Source organism: Chrysochloris asiatica, unplaced genomic scaffold, assembly GCF_000296735.1.
Source record: "Chrysochloris asiatica unplaced genomic scaffold, ChrAsi1.0 scaffold00103, whole genome shotgun sequence".
Taxonomy (NCBI): domain Eukaryota; kingdom Metazoa; phylum Chordata; class Mammalia; order Afrosoricida; family Chrysochloridae; genus Chrysochloris; species Chrysochloris asiatica.
Genome location: NW_006408621.1, coordinates 9,836,630 through 9,857,976, shown reverse-complemented (window position 1 = coordinate 9,857,976; position 21,347 = coordinate 9,836,630). Strand labels below are relative to the sequence as shown.

At 37.3% G+C, this 21,347-nt stretch overlaps 1 protein-coding gene across 1 annotated transcript in view; it reads right to left on the bottom strand.

Moving 5' to 3' along the window:
* Window positions 1-2,561: 2,561 nt before the first annotated feature.
* The window catches only part of MIB1 (mindbomb E3 ubiquitin protein ligase 1), a 147,691-nt gene continuing 128,905 nt past the window's right edge, over window positions 2,562-21,347 (bottom strand). The window contains exons 17-21 of the mRNA XM_006867290.1: window positions 18,388-18,580; window positions 10,325-10,403; window positions 7,021-7,134; window positions 5,120-5,220; window positions 2,562-2,702 (exon numbers count right to left, since the gene is read on the bottom strand). Coding sequence (XP_006867352.1) covers window positions 2,562-2,702; window positions 5,120-5,220; window positions 7,021-7,134; window positions 10,325-10,403; window positions 18,388-18,580 — 628 coding nt within the window. The remainder of the gene's footprint in view (window positions 2,703-5,119; window positions 5,221-7,020; window positions 7,135-10,324; window positions 10,404-18,387; window positions 18,581-21,347) is intronic.

Genomic DNA, 21,347 nt, shown 5'->3' with positions numbered 1-21,347 from the left:
AAAAAAACAGATAATCCTAGTTAGAAGATTAAAGAAGTGAGGGAACATAGAGAACCCAAATACCACTTGCATTCATGACAACTCTTCTGAAACATCAGGCAGCAATATCCCCAGTACGCTTGGGCTACTTCCTTTTGACTACAGATTATTTTATACATAACACTGCTACACAATAAATCCTGTATGGGGTTAGGATGCTGACCACTTTCTCAATGTTGTGTATCTCGCCCCTGAAGAGCAGTAGTTGCCCAATAATTGCTATATGAATGCATGTCAGTCAGTTATTTTACAAAAGATGATTCTAGGAAAATAAAAATTCTTTTGAGGCACAGGATAAAGAGGTGACAGTGAGGAAGAGCTATACCTAATTGGGAAAGTACAGCTAAGAGATACAATAAGAGGTAGCAGTTTCACAGAGTGAAATGATGATGTTTTTAATCTTACTCTCTATCACAAATTTTAAAAAAATGGTAACTATTTTTCAGGTGTTTGAAAGCATGAATAGAAATCTTTCCTATTCATAACACAAATCTTAAAGTTGTGCAATGCAGAAAATCCACAACTTAGCCCTAAAATTACAGAGATTTGTTTACTTTTTAAAGGATGTTTATAAATTCTTATAAATTATCTTTCAGGGATTTCAGTTTTAGAACTACAGTCTAGAAGGTAAAAGGGATTTGCAAAGCAGAACTGCAGACCATGTAACACTCTGATTGGTGGAGGTGTTCACAAGTCTGCAAGGTGTTCCCTCCTCCTCACCACTAGATCTAGTACAAAAGAAATGGCTGGCCTATGGCATGAAAGAAAAGGAAACTACAAATCTAATGTGTTTTCAAATGGTTTAAAAAAATAACCTCAAGTGTCCCTTTATTAGACAGCTGAGTCGAGTCCAAATAAATTTTTCATTTTACTGTTCTAAACGATAACAGTTAGAAAGCTAAACAAAAGATACGGAATTGCTGAAATGAAAAAAATCAGACAGCAAAGCTTACCACTGCTCTTATCAGTATTTGCCAAAGGCAAAAGCAATCAAATAGTGAGAAACACCATGTTCTAAATTCTAGTGACTACGTACTTTCAGATTTAGTTGTTGTAGGGAGAAACAATTAAACTTAAAAAGCTATAGATCAAAAAAAAAAAAATAGACAAAAAAGATAGTTTATCTTAGGAGTAAGTTTATGCACAGTATATAACAGACACTATTGTAAATAGCTAATATATTTGTAATCTAGCAGCAATGAGTCTGAAAACACTTCATTTATCCTAAGCATATTAAGATTTTACTCAAAGGAAAGGAAATGATAAAATGCTCACGAGTCAGAACTTATGTCAAAAACAAAAAGTCTACAGGCAATTAGACATATCCCTGAAAATGTCCAGGGCATTCTTTTCAAAGTAAGCATTTATTATTAGATTATTTTCTATGATTTGGATAATGTTGCACTTCAAATAATATCCTCATCTGTAAGTATAAGATAAGATACTCCCTAATAACTGAAAAGGCCTAGAAAGCCTATGATAAAAGCAGACTTGGTAACACTCAGAATTAATGTGCAATGAGAGGAAAACATTGCTGTTTTGATCAATGTGTTACCCTTCTCAAATCATGGGACACTTTCAGTGCATTAGCAAAGAGCTCAGAGGCCCAAAGTGGGCAATATCATTATACTGTCAGATCAAGCCTGGATAGGCCGATAGGTAGCCAGATGGAAAACCATGGTGTACTTTTTAGAGTTTTTAAAAGACCGACTGAACAAAGCAATATTCAAAACTAAATAAATATAAGAAAGGCCACTGTTAATGGTCAGTTAATAGGTACTTGAATACTTTTTTTTTCTCCTTCAATTCCTCACTATGATTGCACATTTTTTTTCTTGTCTGCCAATCTTTTTGAACTTGAAATCTGATTCAAGTTGAACATTTTTTCTTTAACATCTAGAAAATAAGTTAAATGCAGAGTCATTATTCTTTTATTCTATGTTTCTGTTTACTCAAAAAACTTAGGAAACAATCACTTGGAAAACTGTTAGAGAGACTACCCCCCTACTCCCTTCAATATTCCCTTAACTATGTGGAATTTGGATTAAAATTTTATCTAATATAGGGGACCTAATAGTTTGACTTGTCCCTTTATTTTGATGCATGACTTTTCTGAATACCTTTGTTAACCCACTGAATAAACTGAAAGATAACAGATAACAAGGAATTATGTCTTTTGAAGTCTAATAAATTTATAAACTTTAAGAGGAAATGCAATGATAAGAAAAAAATAATGGGAGATGATTACAGAATTTTATCCTTAGAAGTTACAAACAAGTAAATCACCTGTGAATTACACAGATTTGATGTTTCAACGTAGAAAAAGCAAAACAATAGCATGGTTACAAATACTGTTTTGTCAAAGTTTTTCTTATTCTGGTATATTTTATAGTCAATTACACTCTAGTGAAGAAGAAATGATGTTATTAAAAATTAATTCACTGGGACCTCTAATTGGCTTAAAAGCTCATAACATCCCATGACCAAATACTTTAGCAAAATACACTGTGTATCTTAGTTATTTAGTACAAAAGAATCCTTCGCTCAATCGCCTTGCGACAAATAGGACATTCACTCATCCGGTCTCCACAGAGCTGGCACGTTCCATGACCACAGAGGAAAATCATATTCTTCAGACGATCCAAACATACCGGGCACATTGTCTGTAATGTGAGATAACAAAGTAAAAAATGCTAAGACAATTTTATATTTTGAAAATGTAACGTGTGACAATTTTCTAACATTGTTTCTTTTTTAAGCCCCCAATTTGTGTTACTTTAATAAAATTTTTAAATTGTTAAATAAATAAATAAATACAGGTTATACAAAAGACAACATGAAATAATTAGCATATAAATTCTATAAAGAGATAAAAACACCAAATGCAAAAAAAGAAAAAACAAACACCATCCCTCCAAAGTAAATTGTCAAGAATATCTGTCTAAAAGTTTTAAGGAGTAAAGCTGAACAAAATCATGTTTTTCTGGATTTTTAAAAGTCAAGTAAGCATTTTAGTATTATTAAAAGTGTTTCTTTTTACTAAATTTTCAAGAGTTCTATGTAGTTTGTGGTGTGGTGCTATAGGATAAATACTAAAATGCTACCAGCACACTACTCATAAACACTATACAGGGTTGCTATTGGTTGGAACTGACTCGGCAGCTTTTAACAACAACAAAAATGTAGTTAATGAATAATTTATTTCCAAAACTAAATACATCATTACAGCTTGTTAAAGTACTTTGAGGTGTGACACTGCAGGTTAATGTGCTTGACTGTAAGGTTGGTTTGAACTGCAAGCTGGTTGAAGATTACCAGCTGCTCCTTGGAAACCTTATACAGGGTTACAATGAGTTGGAACCGACTCAATGGCACTTAGCAACAGCAACAATATCACATTAGGGAGTATAGTGGCTCCAGGGTTGGCAGTTTGAGCCCACCAGTCATTCTGCAGGAGAGAGATGAGGTTTTCTGTTCCCATAAAGATTTTTTAAATCTTGGAAAATCGGTTCACCATCAGCCAGAACTGACTCAAGGATATATAACAACAACATCACATGAAATTAATTTTGTCCAAATGAGGAGACACTGAAAGATTAAAGATGAAAAAAGTAAGTTTTTCAGATGCTTTCAATGGTTTTCCCTGCAAGAAACCCCATCATTCTTCATAAAATCACTTTAGTTATAACTGTTTAAATAGTGATGAATTCTGGTGAGGATTTTTTAAAGAAGAAGAAATTACTGGGAAATCTTACCTTTGAATATAGAGAGCTGGATTTTAGAGACAGACTCAAAGTAAGTGCTATCATTACCAGGATCATTTTAATTCGCAATTAGAGGATAAATGTGTTTCACTGAGTCACTTTGTGCTCTTTAAAACTTAGTTTAACCTTTATATGAATATCTATGGGCATGGGGCTGAGATGCTAAATACTAACACAATTTTAGTAACATTTTATTTTATATTAAAATGAACCAAGTATGTGCTTGCTTACATGGTGAACCTATAAATCTGCACTTATGGCACTGTGTGTTAACACATTGGACTGCAAAGTCAGTTTGATCTGCAAGGCCGGTGGTTCAAGCTCACCAGCTGCTCCTCAGAACCCCTATGTAGGGTAACCATGGGTTGAAACCGACTCTATGGCACTAACAACAACATTCATCATATATAACAACTCATTCACACTAAGTACTGAATGAATTTCAAAAGAAAACCTGGTCCCATCATATAATTTTCATCCTTTGTAGATGGGATATTTAAATTCCTAATATTGATACTTAATCTAAATTAGCTATTACAAGACAATGTCCTGGAACACAACATCTATTAGCAGGAGTATGCTTTAGTTACGCATGCCTTCAAATTTTAGTGTAATTGTTTTTATCACAGCAGGCATGGAAAAATAACACCTATTTTAGAGCAAGAAATGCTACTCTTTTTTGAAGTCCCACCATATATAAGGTTTGTGGAATAATTCCATTTTTCCATCAACTCTTTGAAGCCCCCTCACACATTTCTTAATTCCTTTAGCCCTCCCTCACTGACAACCACTCTCGTTAATGTAGCATGTATCTTTCCCTTGCTTTGTGATAGCCTTTGTGTACACAGACAGACACACATACACACTTGTCTATGGTTTGCTATAGTATCACATATATGCAGAATATATATTACCAAGTTTGCATCCTAAACAATATCTTAGTTCGCTTTATTAGATAATAATAATAAACTATTTTCCAAAGTGTGTTTAATCCATTGTTATTTCCCACCAGCAATGAGTGTATGAGAGTTACAGCTGTTACATATTTTGCCTAGCACTTGATATTAGCAGTTATTAACATTTTTCAATCTGGCGGATGGTTTTTAATATTCATTTACTGATTGCTAATGTGCTTGAGCATGTATTCATGCTTATTTTGGAAACTGATTAAATCTTCTAATCAGGTATCATTCATGATACTCAAATACTACAAGCAATACATTAATATAAACTTACTACAGAGAACACTAGTGACTTTACAGGGAAATCTTAAATGCTGTTTCTAGAATCACTGTTTAACCAGAAACTGTTGTTACCTGTTCTTTAATGTCCTGTAACTGTTGCTGCAACTTCTGCACATCCGCATTGACATTGGTATTATCTTTGTCCTTGTGTAACACTGGAATACTCCCACTTGCTATCATGGAGATAAACATTTAAAATGTTACTGCAGGTTTGACACAAGAATGGTATTTTATTTCTAAACTTACTGCTTTGCTTATTAAAAATATTAATTATTAGAATCCTCTTTAAAACCTATTTTCCACCCTTGACACAGAAGATACAGTAATGACACTATTACAGTACTTCATCTGTCAGGAAATAGGTGTGCACATCATATACAGTTTATTTTGCCAGACAGTTTATTTTCCCAAATACATGTTATGGATTTTCCTTTGCTTGTTTGTTTTCTTTGACAAACTCACAAAGACATTTCATAATTTTTTATATGCTCCTACTCCATAGGAAGAGCCCTGGTGTGGCACTGTGAGTTAACGCGCCGACTGCAAAGCCGTTTGAACTGCAAGGTTGGCAGTTCAAGCTCACCAGCTGCTCCTCGGAAACCCTATACAGGGTCACTATGGGTCAGAACCAACTCGACAGCCCTTAACAACAACAACAGCTGTATAGGAATCTAGAAGTTAGGCAGCACAGCATGGATAAAGTTTTACCAGCAATAATTATCTTAAAATTCTTCTTAGATGATTTTATGAGGACAACAAAAACCCAGGTCCCTTTTTGTCATGTGCAAACCTCTTTGTTGTTACTGGGCAAAGTAACAACTTCTTGCTGTGACTACTCCTGGTTGTTACTGATGATGAGCCCTAGAAAGGCCATATATCAAGTGGTCTGACAACAAAAGCTCTGATTTCACGTTTCCCATTCTCTTGGTTTCTAGTCATCTGTCTCCAGGATTTGTACTCTGTTACAACTATGATAGAGTCGTGGTGTGGCACTGTGGGGAAATGCACTGGACTGCAAAGTCAGTTTGAACTGCAAGGTTGGCAGTTTAAGCTCACCAGTCACTCCTTGGAAACTCCTTTACAGCGTGGCTATAAGTTGGAACCAACTAAACAGTACTTTAACAACAACAGTATTTGTGATAGGTGTCCTGGTGTGGCGCTGTAGAATAAGCACTGGACTGCTAAACCAAAAGGTCAGTGGTTCAAACCCACCCGCCACTCCTCGGAAACTCTATACAGGGACACTATGAGCTGAAACCGACTCAATGGCACTTAACAACAACGTATTTGTGATAAAGACAAAAGCCCCAAGCAGAAAAGTGGCTATATTAATGCTCTTCCACATTAGTTCACAGAACATATTTACAGAAAAAATCAAAGATACCACCCAGATTCTATCTACTACAAAGATGAAAAGTATCTTTCCACCGCTGCGTTATGAGAGGTTGAATGTAAATCATCTATTTTGCATCTTTGTACTACTTGCTCACCGAGTTACACCTCTAGCTTATTATCTTCAGTTTCTGTCCCCCAAACTTGCTGTCCCAGAAAACACTTTAATGCTCTACAGAAACTGTACATAAAGGAATCATGCTGTTGATACTTCAGTAAAATGAAAATTATCTCTTGTAATAGAATGTCACTGCAACAGAGCTACGGAGTTTCATATTAAAAATAGACAGCATACCTACTTTGACGAAGAACACAACTCTATTATTAATATCTTGCATGGCTATTTCTTGAGAGATAAATATTTTAAGTACTCTAATCAGATCACAAACTAGAAACATACAACAACTTCAGGTTTCTCATCTGCAGCACCCAAAACTTCCAACCTGCTCCGCTGAGCATTCAAGTCATTTCTCTTATTTTACAAGTAAATGTTATATATATAATATTATAAATAAGAAGAGGTGTTCATGAAAGCACCCACGAGAACAAAAAACTAGAAAAGGCTTCGGAACGTCACTTACAGATATCATCAGTGGCATCTTCAGCACTTTTCCCTCCACAGCACATAATGAAAGGCACTCTTCTTTCAACGACCGCCCGGCACTGCACACACTTTTTCATAAGGCTAGCACAATCTGGAAGATAGGAGCAGAGATGCTTCTCACAAGGAAGAACACGAGGAAGACTTCATTTCTGTATACTTTACATTGAACTTTCCTTTATTACTAGTGGCAAACTGTTTTCCAAAGTATTTTTATTAATTTCTGTTCCCCACAGCAGTGCATGCCAGTTGTGGCTGCTACATATTTGGCCTAACACTTGATATCGACTGCCTTTAACCTTTTCCTCAATGTAATGGGGATTCTATCAGTATACTCTACCCCCTTAAAAATGCTGGAAAATTAGTATTCGCTATCAGTGCCTCTAGAACTGATAGCTCATCACTATGAAAATAATGAGATTTTCTAACACATTGGTAAAAATAGTGAATGAGATTTGGGGTTTTTTTGGTTTTTTTTTTAAAATAAGTAACATGAAATATTTCAATCTTAAGGCTTTAGAATAAAGAAGGGCGGTATTCTTCATAAATTTCAACTAGTACTAGAAGTATAAAATAACACATAATGCTTCAATATATTCTTTCTATCAGCATTCCCATTATGAATGTATCCTCCAAATCTTAGCCTATGTTCCAAATGTCTTTGTCATTTTAAAAAACAGGAAAAATAGCAAACACTGTGGCAGAGCCTCAGAGATAACATATGAAAAGATACTAAATTTCAACAAAACATAGAACTACTAGTGTGGGCAGGATCGGGCACACACCCCTAATAATGACAAGTGGAGAATGGTTATAAAAGTCAAACTCATGACATGGTCTAAACAGCAGAGAAGCGCTGTGATGCTGGGGTTAGCAATATGAGATACCCAGGAGTTAACACAAAGTGGTACGGGATTTGACTCCAATCATGGAACAGTCTTTTCTCTTAAATTTTTAGGATTCATTTCGTTGGTTCAACACATAATATGTAGCCACAATTATCAAAAAATTCTTTTAACTGTTAAATTAGATTATTACAGTGTTTCTACAAAGTCTTTTCTCAGCCCCTCCAGAGGGGTATAATCTCTCCTTATTTATACTCATCAAGGACTGAAACTTCTGCGTAGCAATACTATAATGCAGCAAGCTAACTCCTTTATGCATACTCCTTGAAACAGGAACATTTTCCATCTCAACTTCATGGACTTTACCAAATAAGTGTTTAACAACTTGTCTATAAAATGGAAAAAACAGAATAGACTTGTTGAGATTATTGTGAAGATAATGAGAAAATATTCAAAAAGAAATCATAGGGCCTGGTACAAAGTTAAGAGCTCAACACAAGAGTGAGCTGTTGCTCTTGTTCCATTTAAACGAAAGACTATATATATAAAAGCATTGAGAGACTCGGTGGAAATACACTAACACTCTAGAACCTGTTATCAGCTAAGAATTATAACCAGCTGTCAAATTCCACATCACTCCGGCCTAAATTAGAGGCTAGCAAACTATGGACTGTAGACCCAATCCACCTTTTAAAAATTAAGCTTTATTGCATCACACTCACAGCCGGCGGTAGTCTTTTGTACTACAACGGCCAAGACTAGTTGAGTGAGTGCTTACTACAGAGATCGCTTGGGCCACATACACAAAAATATTTACTATTTGGCTCTTAATAACCCATGGTCTATAAAAACTTAAGTAACTAAAGCCTTTTTTACTTAAAACAGAAAATTCTTTGTGTTCTTTTGATAGTTGATACTAGCCATCATACCAACCTTTGGTAAAAAGAAACAGCTACTGTCACAATTGTAAAGGTAGAATTTTTGGAACAAAAAAAAGGGGAGTGATTAATCTTACAGTCCAGAAACAGAGGACCCTAGGACCATCAAGAGAGGAACACACAAATAGAATGTGGGACCTTATCCAGAGAAGCAGCAGCACCAGAGATGGAGGTAGAGATGGGGGCATGGAGGACTCTAGATTCATCATCTAAGAAGAGAAGGACTAAGAACTGGTGGCCAGGAGCAGACTTGCAGAATGTGCCCTTTGGAGATGTAATTTATTATATATGCCTGAGTGGGTTTTTTTGTTTGTGTGTTTTTAAAAAAAAAAGCTAAAGTGGATAAAGAGAAATACTTTTAACTGATAGTACATGGAGGGGATTATAATCAATGTAATGAAACAAGTTATACGAATTGTTGAATGTGAAAATGACGATGTGCCCTGTAAACTTTCACTCAATCCACAATAAAAAACTTAAATTAAAAAAACAAAACAAAAAACAGCTACTTGAAGCAAAATGTTACAATATAGAACGCTGACACTTCTGGAGCTGACTCAACCATCAGAAGGAAATGAACTAAGAGTTAAAGTGAATCTATGTCAATGAGATCAAACTTGTTGTTGTTGTTGTTAAGTGCCGTCGAGTCGGTTCCGACCCATAGCGACCCTGTACAGGGTTTCCGAGGGTGTAAATCCTTACGGGAGTAGAAAGCCTCATCTTTCTCCCGCAGAGCGGCTGGTAGTTTCGAACAGCTGACCTTAAGGTTCGCAGCCCGATTCGTAACCACTACGCTACCAGAGCTCCTTAGCATCTAATTTATCTAGTACTCTAGGCAGATTCTATAATAAAAATGAACATGTGTTGACTGAATTACTTTATAATAGGAAACATCCTGTACCCACTTAAGCAAATGTTAAAAATTGCCAAGTTCATTTAAAATCCTTCATTTACAAAATAAAAAAAAAGGGGGGCGGGGGGAGAATAGAGTGTTCAACAGTGTGAATTTAAAAGAACAAGGGGAACAGAAAAAGCAAAGGGCATCAAGGAATATGTTTAAGACATGCAACTCTTAAACTTTAATGCTGTCCTCACAAAGGAGATTTCTTTAAGATCTCTTAACGATAGGCAAGAAAGTATTTGTGATTGCCGTAGGGAAAGTATGCAGCTAAGATGGTATTAAAGTGAAGACAAATCAAAATGTGCTAATTTTATATGGGTGAAAAAACCCATTTTTTGAAATAAATTTGTACTGTTTGAGAAAACAACTCATCTTGTGGCAAAAAGTGAAATCAAAGCCCATACTAGAAGAAGACAGCATATTCAGTCTTTTCTAAAGATCATGAGCATGAAGGAAATAGCTGATATTCTAGCACAGAGAAAGTAATAAAAGGTCTTAAAGGTCTGCCAACATTTTTGTGAGTTATTTAAAAAAAAATTTTAAATGTAATTTTTGTTACACCTTTCTTTTATTGTTAGAAGTTTTGTTTAGGCCACTTACTCTCACAAGCACACATGTGTCCACAAGGTTGAAAAAGAACAGCTGCTTTCTTGTCGGAGCATACCACACATTCTTCAATCTACAGAAAACAGATTACAGTATAAAAGTGAACATCTACAGTTAAATCTATTAACTCTTAACAGTTCCATCTGCATCCAAATACATTTCCTCTATAAAGAAACACTCTAGACACAGAAATATTTAATGTATGCCTCTCCTCTCCTGGTTAGTCGTTTTCACATCTCTTTATACCCCAGCTAAATGGCCTATTGTCAAATTAGTTTCTCTAGATGTCCTAAAGAGTAGTATACAACCACGTGGACAACCTCTACTACCCTGAGACCAAAAGAACTAGATAGTACCAAAATACCACTGCCAACTGCTCTGATCAGGATCATAATAAAAGATCCTGGCCAGACAGGGAGGAAAAAACTATACAGCAAAATTCAAAATTATTTTAAAAGACCACACTTCCTGGTCTGAGAAACTGGTGGAACCCCAGAGATTGTGGTCTTCAGACACCCTTCAAGCCTGAAACTGAACTCACTCTGAGATCAAGTTTCAGCCAAACAACGCTGTTGTTTGTCAGGTGACATCAAGTCGGTTCCAACTCATAGTGACCCTGTATCGGGTTTCCAAGGAGCAGCTGGTAGGTCTGAACTGCTGACCTTGCAGTTCACAGTGCAGTACGGTACTGATCCTACAGTGCCATACTAGGAGTCCATAAAGTGAATAATAACATCAGAGAGGAATATATTCCTCAGTACAACTGCCCAAAAAGAAAGCTCCGAAGGCAGGAATGGACAGGAAAGATGGAGTCAGGTCACAGGGGACCCAGGGAGGGATTGAGAAGAGTGGTCTTACACTGAAGGGGTTACAACCAATGTCACAAACCAAAGTGAGGATAAACTGTTGAATGGAAAAATAATGTGCTCTATAAACTTTCACCCAAACTACAAAAAATATAAAGAATTGTATATGGGTACAGAAAAACTCGATTTCCTTTTGGGGCCAGAAAGGCTGGACTAGATTTTATTTTTCTTTTTTTCTCAAAAATTACTTTGACAGAAATTAAAGTGACAAGGAACAAATAAAGAAGTATCAAAATAAATGAAGTCAGATTTCTAATACTAATACCAGAAATCCAGCAAGATTCACTGGACTGGTAAAGCACAAGGGGGGTTTTTCTGTTTATCCACATCTGAGGACCTCTACTTTCTAGGGTGTGGGCAATTCCCAACTATGGCTGGAGCGAAGCATTGGACTTCTTTCTCGCTAAATCCACAGGTCTTTCAAAACTTACTCATATTTTCCCTCACTCTCGCCTTGTCTTCATCTACCCTGAATTGGAGTTGTGCGTACATAACTAACAACTTTTATATTCCGACTTCCTTTACCTATGTCATGCCCCACTGTCCTTGGCTTCACACCCATCTTTCACATCTTCTTCTCCCTTCAAATAAATACCACATTTACTCCTATCTTTTGCCCTTTAATAGGCTAAACACTGGACTGCTAATCGCCAGGTCAGCAGTTCAAACCAAACCCACCAGTTATGCCATGGGAGAAAGATGTTCTGCTCCTGTGAAGATTTACAGCTTTGGAAACCCTATCTACATAGGGTTTGATCACTATGGGTAGAAGCAACTCGATGGCAGTAGATTGGGTGATTGGTGGTCCAAAAATGATGGCCACCGCTCACCTACACCTTCTCCTAAACAATCTATGGATTTTCCCAATTCCTACCTCAGCATGGTTCTGTAGGATAATCACTAGGCTGTTAAGTGCAAGACTACAGTTCAAACCCACCAGCCACCCCTTAGAAATCCTAAGAATCAGAACCAGCTAGCTGGCACTTAAAACAACATACATACAGAATGTGTACTCTGTTAAGTCTAAGGGTGTTTTTATAAAAAATCTGAACAAGGAACACTTTTACACAAGGGATGTTGTTGTTGTTGTTAAGTGCCGTCGAGTCGGTTCTGACCCATAGTGACCCTGTACAGGGTTTCCAAGGGTGTAAATCTTTACGGGAGTAGAAAGCCTCATCTTTCTACCGCGGAGCGGCTGGTAGTTTCGAACTGCTGACCTTAAGGTTCGCAGCCCAATCCGTAACCACTACGCTACCAGAGCTCCTACACAAGGGATGGTAAGGAGTAAATAAGACATTATGAATAAAGTGCCTAGCACAATCCCAAACAGAAATTCAGTGCTCAATACATTATAATTCTGCACTTACAAAAAATGGTTTCCTGTGTATTTGAATTATCTTCAAAGAGTTTAAAAATACTCCAGCAAATTGATCTAACCATTTAACAACCCAACACCACCTAAGGAGCTCTGGTAGCGTAGTGGTTATGAATCAGGCTGCGAACCTTAAGGTCAGCAGTTCGAAACTACCAGCTGTTCCATGGGAGAAAGATGACGCTTTCTGTTCCCGTAAAGATTCATAGCCTTGGAAACCATGTACAGGGTCGCTATGAGAACTGACTCCATGGCACATAACAACAACAACAACCACCATCTGTATTATAAAAAAACAAATATTTACAGCCATAGCTTTCCACCTGTGGATTATATGCTCGGGCTACATTTCCAGGATGCTGTTGTTGGTGTTCCTAAGTGCCGTCAAGTTGGTTCTAACTCACAGCGACCCTGTAAAGCAGAGGTGGGAAAACCTTTTTCTGCCAAAATTTATAACCTCATTCATGGGTCACACAAAATTATCAACTTAAAAATTAGCTGCTATAGTTTGTCATATGGACTCATGTTGTGTCACTGTATGATTAGCACTGAACTACGAATCACAAGGTTGGAAATTCAAATCCACCAGCTGCTCCTCCAAAGTCCTAAAGAGAGCCAATATGAGTCGGAACCAACTCAATGACATTTAAGAACAACAACAACACATTTAGTCACACATTTAATTAACTCATCCCTAACATGATGGCTGGAACTGCGGATGCCTTGGCAGGGCCAGATCAAATGATTCTGAGAACTGTATACAGTGCTGTACTGCAAAGTCAATTTGAACCGCAAGGTCGGCGGTTCAAGCTCACCAGTTGCTCCTCAGAAACCCTATACAGGGTCACTATGGGTCAGAACCAACTCAACGGCACTTAACAACAATACCAACATACGGCCTGTGGGCTGGATGTTCCCCACCCCAGCTGTAAATGGTTTCTGAGTAGCAGTTGGTGGGTTTGAATCACCAACCTTGCAGTTAGCAGTTCAGTGCTTATCCTACAGCCCTGTACTAAGACTTTCAGGATAGCCTACTGAAACTGGACCCATGTATGTACGCAGCCTCCAGCAATGCTAAAAGGCACACTTTCCACAATCTTTGCTAGCATGTATTTTTATTTTCTGTAACGTATTTCTGTTGTTTCTACATGCAGCATTCAGTGGCACTGATTACAGTCTTTGAACTGTGTAGCCATTCTCACCCTCCTTTTCTGACTCATTCCACCTCCATTAGAATAAGCAGGTTGCTATGTGCCGTTGAGCCGTGGAGTTGGTTCTGATTCATAGAGACCCAGGATAGCATTTCCAAGAAGCAACTGGTGGGTTTGAACCACCAATCTTTCAGTTATCAATCCAGTGCTTATCCTACAGTGCCATACCAATCTGATATTCTGAGTTACTTTTACTAAACTGATCCCCTATAAACAGATCTTAAAGGAGCACATGCTCAAGGCAGACATACTTTACTAGTTCAGCAATATCTTCAAGGGACAGCTTTGATTTAAGGTTTAAAAATTATCTCAGGGCAGTAGTTTCAGGAGTTCATCCAGCTTCTATGGCTCCAGAAAGTCTGGTGTCCATGAGAATTTGAATTTCTGTTCCCCATTCTCCCTACTTCTGATCAGGATTCTTCTATTGAATCTTTGGTCAAAACGTGCAGAAATGGTAGCCAGACACCATCCAGAAGTTCTGGTCTATGACAAAGGAGGCAGTTGGTCATGGAGGCAATTTGCTGTTGTTGTTAACTACCGTGGAGTCAGTTCCGACTCATAGTGACCCTGCACAGGGTTTCAGAGGCTGTAAATCTTTACAGGAACAGAACGCCTCATCTTTCTCCCACAGAAGCGGGGGCAGGTTTGAACTGCTAACCTTGAGGGTGGTAGCCTGACACGTAACCACTACGCTACCAGAGCTCCTTATAAAGGCAATTAGCCACACACATTTCCTCCTATTCCTGATTCTCCTGTCTCTTTTGCTCCAGGTAAATACAGACCAACTGGATAGCACCTTGGAAGATTTTTTAAACCTACGCACTAAGCAGTGAACTAGGAAGTAGAACATAGATTTGTTTTTAAGTGCCACCGAGTGGTTTCTGAGGAGTGGCTGGGTAGGTTTGTGGTTAACAGTCCAGTACTTATCCTACAGCGAGGCAATAAACAATGAACTAGGAGGTAGAACTGGGGCACAAACATGTATTTAGCCAATTAGCTGGGATGGTAATATCTATTTCTGCCAACCTGACAGAAGCTAATATTGCAAATATGTTTAACTTATGTTGGAATAATACCCAAGCACGTATACATCACACATATGTCCATTGTTGTTTTGTTTTCTTCATCTTTTTAAAAAGGGTAAATAGCTCTCCTATTGTTTATTATATTTTCCTACTAGTTTTAAAGACCTTAAATCCCACAGCTCAGCTAGTAACTGAGCTCCAGGGGCATCTCAGCCCCCAGAGCACCTGCTCCTTCTCCTCCTTCTAGCTTCATTTATCCACCCATGCAACCTTTCACTCCCGGCACAGGGCAGAGCCTGCCATGGCTCCTCTGTCCCTTCTGTGGGTGCTGGTGGCACCAGCTGGGTCTGGGGCACTTACAGGCTCTCAGTTCTAGCTAGTGGCTGCACCAACAGAGCAGCCACAGTCTGGGACAGCAGCCAGGGCGCCGCCACTGCTAGCCATGCACCCAGCACCCACGCATTGTGCCCCTACATACCCCACATATCAGCCCCTCACTCCCAGATGTGCACAAAGTCCCAATCTATCTGGCCACTGGGGCAGTCCCCATTTGGCAAAGCCACACACTCAGCAAGGCCAGCCTCCTGTATCCAGTGGAAACAGTTCTCGGTCTTTGTCCAGTGGGCTCCAGGTTTAACAGAACGGGTTTTACAAATTTAATGACAAATTGTATAGGGACTGCTTTTATATAACATACTGTTCCCAAAACATCCAAATAGCATAACACCCTATTTCACAGAATATATCATGGATGTTAAAAGACTTATAAAATTTCATAGAATTTATGTTTATATTTTTCTAACTGCTGAAGAAACCAAGCTTGTTTATTTTCCCTCCCTTCAAATAATTGTTTTGCACCATGTTGTATTTCAATAAAGATGTTTATTATCTTTTAACCACTTGGGGTCACTATTTCTTTATATTAAAGGTTCTACAACCAATCTTGCAAAATCTATTTGGTGGTCATGTTAGCTTTGATACTTTTCTACAGGTCAGAATATTGCATCATTTAAAACCCAACTGCAAGTCTGCTAATTCATAGAATAACTGTATTCAGAAGTGGTCTGACAAAGAAACCTTCCTTTTTCAGCCCAGTCAATCTTCACAGTGAAAATACTTCTCTTAATTTTGTGCATCAAAACAGCTGCCACTGCATTTCTTTGAACTTCAACTTCTCCAACTGTAAACACCCGAGGACCAATAAGGGCTATTCCATACCTGAGAGTCTGCTTTGACACGTTATTGCTCTGAACTCTGACTCAATTTACATCTCTCTTGTAACACCTACAGTATAGTTTTGAATCTAAGTCATGCTTAGCCAATACATTACAAGTTTTTAGCAGGAAATTATATATGTCTTGTCTTGATTTTAAAACAGAAGCTCAATAAAGGTTTGCTGAAGTAAAATTTAAGAATCTAACTGAAAGTCTCTAGCACAACAGAGAATACATATTTTGTTGTTAAGTGCTGTCGAATTGGTTTTGACTCATGGTTTTGACTCATAGTGACTCTGTTAGCATTTTTATGGTGGACTTGAACTGCTGACCTTGCAGTTCAAAATGACCCTGCAGTCCAGAAATTTATCCTACAGTGCCATAACAGAACTCCACAGACATATCTAAAAATAAGAAAATGGCTTAAATATTTCTTCTTTCAGATTTTTTCCCTAGACTGTTATTTTGAAAGCAGGTACCTAAAGCAAATTATAAGTACAAAGTAGAATGATCCACATTAATTTATTAAAATGCATTGACATTGATATAACACATAAAAAGGGCCTAAAAGTACCAGTATAGAGTAAATCTGATTGATTCATTCTGCCAACCTTTATAAAATGGATTACATAGTTTAAACATGTACTATTTCAATACTTTTGATTAAAAAAAATAAATAACTCCATTGTACATTTTCCTGTGTGAAAACTTTTACAAGGATAACATCCATGTGAGTCATAAAAAGTACTTCCTCTTAGAGGGTTCTCCATGGTAATGTAAGAAGCACTGGCCTGTAAGCTATTGTCAGCTAATTCACCATAAGAATTAGTATCAGCTCCTTTCCATTTATAATGAAGGCTAGTGAACGTATGGTCTTGGTGTTAGGATAGTCCTGCTTATAGGGTAAGCACTTGACCTCAAGGTCGGTTTGAACTGCAAGGCCAGTGGTTCAAACTCACTAGCCACTCCTCAGAAACCCTATACAAAGTCGACTCAACAGCACCTAACACCATCAATGAACATGTAGGAGCATCACAGAGGCTAAATGCTTGGCTACTAGCTGAAAGGTCAGCGGTTCCAATCCACCAGTTGCTCCATGGTAGAGAGGTGTGGCAGTCACCTTCCTAGTGCCCACAGCTCTGGAAACCCTATGGGTAGCTGTACTCTGTCCTATACGGTCACTGTAAGTCAAGATCCACTCAAGGACAACAGGTTTGGTTTGACATGAATAGGTTAGAAAATGGCACAAACAAAAAAGAAAAAGAATATAAACTTCATATTTTTTGGTTTAAGCTACTGATCTTAAGAGAAATTATTTATAGGAGGCTTAGATCTCACTTAACACATATGCACACACAAGGAAGGAAAAGCTCAAAAGGAGTGTTTATCAGTGAACCGCATGAGCAATTTGGCACATTTTTAATAAAGCAGCATTGAGATACAAAGAAAAAGAAATAAAACAGGAACTTAGAAATAAATAAATACTACCACTTATAAAAAAACAAGTCAGATGAGATCAAAAGTTAAAGAGTGGATGTGGAATTGGGCCTCCTGATAGGCTACAATATAAAGTGCACAGCATCATCTGTGATGTTGTTTTACCAAAAATGTTTTAAGCTGACCCTAATCAAGCCATTAGTACTAATTTCCAGCTCACAGGAAATACAAAGGACAAAAAAATAAAAAATAAACCAAATAGACCACCGCTGTGATGGAACAATCAAACAAATCCAGAATGTGTGAAAATTTACAAAAAATCTGGACTGGTCTTCTCAAAAAGCCAATGTTAGTTATTAGATACAAAAATAAATACAAAAAAGCCAAATACTCAAAAAGAAAAGAAAAAGTATAATTTGCAAACAACTATCATACAAAATGGAATTAAATATATCTTTAAGTCTAGAAAATATTGCAGATTACTTTTAGTTTTAATCACTCTAATTTAGACACATAAAAGAAGAAAATCCCTAAGGACTAAAAATATAATCTGATAGTAAAATCAGTAGAGTTAAATTCAGATAACAATGGGAGTGGGTTTGACTTGGGTGTGGTAACCAAACAATACATTCAGAAATTCTGAATTGGACTCTTACTAAAGGGATAAATCATATATATATATTCCTAAATTTAAAAATTGAGGCCTGGTGTGGCACTGGACAAGTAACTGCAAGGTCAGCAGTCTAAACCCACCAGCTGTTCTCAGAAACCCTATACAGGGTTGCAGTGAGTTGGAACCAACTCAATGGCACACACCAACAAACTTTAATCACTCTTAGGGAGAAAAAAATTAAACAGCTATATAGCATCATAAAATCTTATTTATCGTTAATTATAGTTTCAGAAAACTTTTTAACACTGAAAATACATACCTTTGTCCTGGACTGAACTTGTTCTTTACAGATGAGACATTTCTTGACTCGTGGAGAACATAAAGAGCAGGTAGCAATATGGCCACATGGGCCAAAAAGAGTATCTCTCTTCATATCTGAGCACACCATACATTCTTCTAAGGTTTCAGAATCATTACTAATCATAGAAGGACTCCGAGAACCAACTTGACCACTAATAAAAGAAAATATTTGTGTTTAACAAATTATTTCTTTTATAAATTCATTAACTAATTGTTTTATGGGAATGCAGTAGCTCCACAGCCACTCTACCAGAGAAAGATGAGGCTTTCCGCTTCCACAAAGATTTAAAGCCTCGGAAGCAATATACAGGGCTGCCGTGAGTCAGAACTGACAACAACAACAAACGTGTCTTATAAAGTACATCTAAAACACCACTGGTAGTTGATGGTGGTGGTTATGTGCCATGGAGTTTGTTCTGATTCATAGTGACCCTTTTAGGGTTTCTAAGGCTGTAAATGTTTACAGGAGCAGGAAGCTTCCTCTTTCTCCTGCAGAACCACTGGTAGTTTCGAACTCCTGACTGTGAGATTAGCAGCCCAACTCATAATCACTATGCTACTAGAGCTCCTTTAGAACATCACTAGAACACATGTAAACAATGCTATTAAGTGAAAACACAAAGTTTTTTACAACATTTGTACTGGAATACCACATGCTCTGGTTTTCTATTTATCTACAGCTCTTCATCTTAATACATTTCTAGTACTATTCAGACTTCAACAGAAACTAATTCTCACCCAATGAAAAAAAAGTGAATCATCCTCTAAGAATTCAAAAACACTATTTAAATAATAATTTAACAGGAACACAATCTCGTTCAAAATTAGTTTTATCTGTATAGAATTCGCAGAGGGAGGGATAAGAAATTTTAAAAAGAAAAAATTCTAACAAAAAACAAAATAAGTAACATCAAGGTTGATAATAGGGCATGTTGGAAAATACGACAGGTCAGTTGCTGTTTTGACATTTCTTTAAGTGTATCCTTAAGGAAATTCCTGGAGTGGTGCTGTAGGACTGCTAACTGCAAGGTTAATGGTTCAATCCCCACCTGCCACTCCTTGGAAACCCTATACAAGGTTGCTATGAGTTGGAACCAATTCAATGGCACGTAACAACAACAAAGGAGAGTAAAATTCTATCATAGAAACGCAGAATACATCTACAGAGACAAGGCACAGAAGTACATTTATGGGATCAGCTACAGCAAAGGGACATTGCATCTTGTTTCTTTCATAATATTCAGTAATTCATGAACATGCAGAACACACAAACATGGTTCACCTTAGACTCCACTGTCACAAGTTTATTATATACTTACTTCATTATATTAATCTAACCTATACCACAGTTCTATACATAAATTCCAAAGAGATGTCATTTCACGACTTCACATAAATTATAAGAAAGAAAACCAGAACACAGGTTAAAGGGACAGCAACTGAAATGCTCACTGACAAGAATCAATAAAGATAGTAATAGTTGCATAGCAGTGTTTGGATGAAAACGTGATGAGATGTACCTTTTTGTATGTCTATAATATCTCAAGAAAATGAGTTTTATCACAAATAATAATTAAAATCACTGATATATTTAATTTTCAGAAAACAAGACAAATGTGAAATGATCATCTTTAAAAAAACTCGATCAGGAATTGGTTCGTTAATTTGTTTATTGGTTCATTTCTTCACTGACTAAACAAATACTTGTTGAGTGTCTACTAAGCACTGAGCAAGGGACTAGGAATATTCGTTTCTGTGAGATATGCCTTTTGGTGACAGTACAAACTGGATTTTCTTAGAGAAATTCTAATAACTTGTAACTATAACATTAGACATAGCACTTTCACTAATAAGACCTTTTCTTATACATAAAATTCTTCTAACATTATGATCAGACTAATTTAGAAAGTTTCTTAGTATTTATTATGTATAAAGTATTTAAATAGCATTGAGCTCATAAAGCTAAGTAAGAGATAGGCTGCCTGGCTGTTACAAAAATAAGCAAGTTGTTCACCTGAGAGCCATCAAGGTAAGCCATCTAGTCACAGCAAGACAAAACCTTTTCTAAGACTGAAACTCAAAGGGGACACATGAGCAGGCTTGTAAGCTTGCTGGTGACTGCGTTTATCTACATGTGAGTGGAAGTAGGGGAAAGTAAATAACGAAGACATGCGCTGAGCATGACCATATTCCATAGGCTTCTATTGACCTTGAGATGAGAGAGAGAGAAGAAGGGCTGGTTGGTCTGAAGTTTGGGGAGACTTGGGAACCCCTGAGCCCATGGACACTGATCTAACCACTGGTGGATAGAGCTGAGAGTAAACTGTCCAGCTGATATGAAGTACAGGTAAGACAGTATCCATTTGACCTAGCTTCAACAGCTTGATGATCCAAACTCGACTAGAGGAAGATAAAGAAATTTGACAAAGGAAGTGAGTGTAAATTGCACAATTTGATGAACTTGACCTTAACTTATAGACCTTAACTTATAGTAGCATAAAATACCAACCGAGAGGGTAGGAATCTTCGAATCAAGGATCAAGTCTACCCCTCAGTATACAGGGCTAATAGGGATGGGGAACTCAGACTTCGGCTACCTAAAATGGGGATGTTATAAAGACACGAAGTGACTGGCTTGCAAGTTTTCATGAGGGAGAGTTTAGTTTCAGAGTGAGCAGGGGAAGGTAGACTCCCCACTGAATAGTTCCCATCTTATCTAGATGGGTCAGGTGAAAGGAGATGGAGATAGGAGTCTTTTGATTTAATAATAATTGTTATCATGACTACTTGTGATAGTCAAAATTATAAAAGTAGATGTGTCACAAAATGGGGGGAGTAATTAATCTAATACTCCAGGACCCTAGGACTGGCAAGAGAGAAATGTGGGATCCTAACCAGAGAAGCAGCAACACCAGAGAT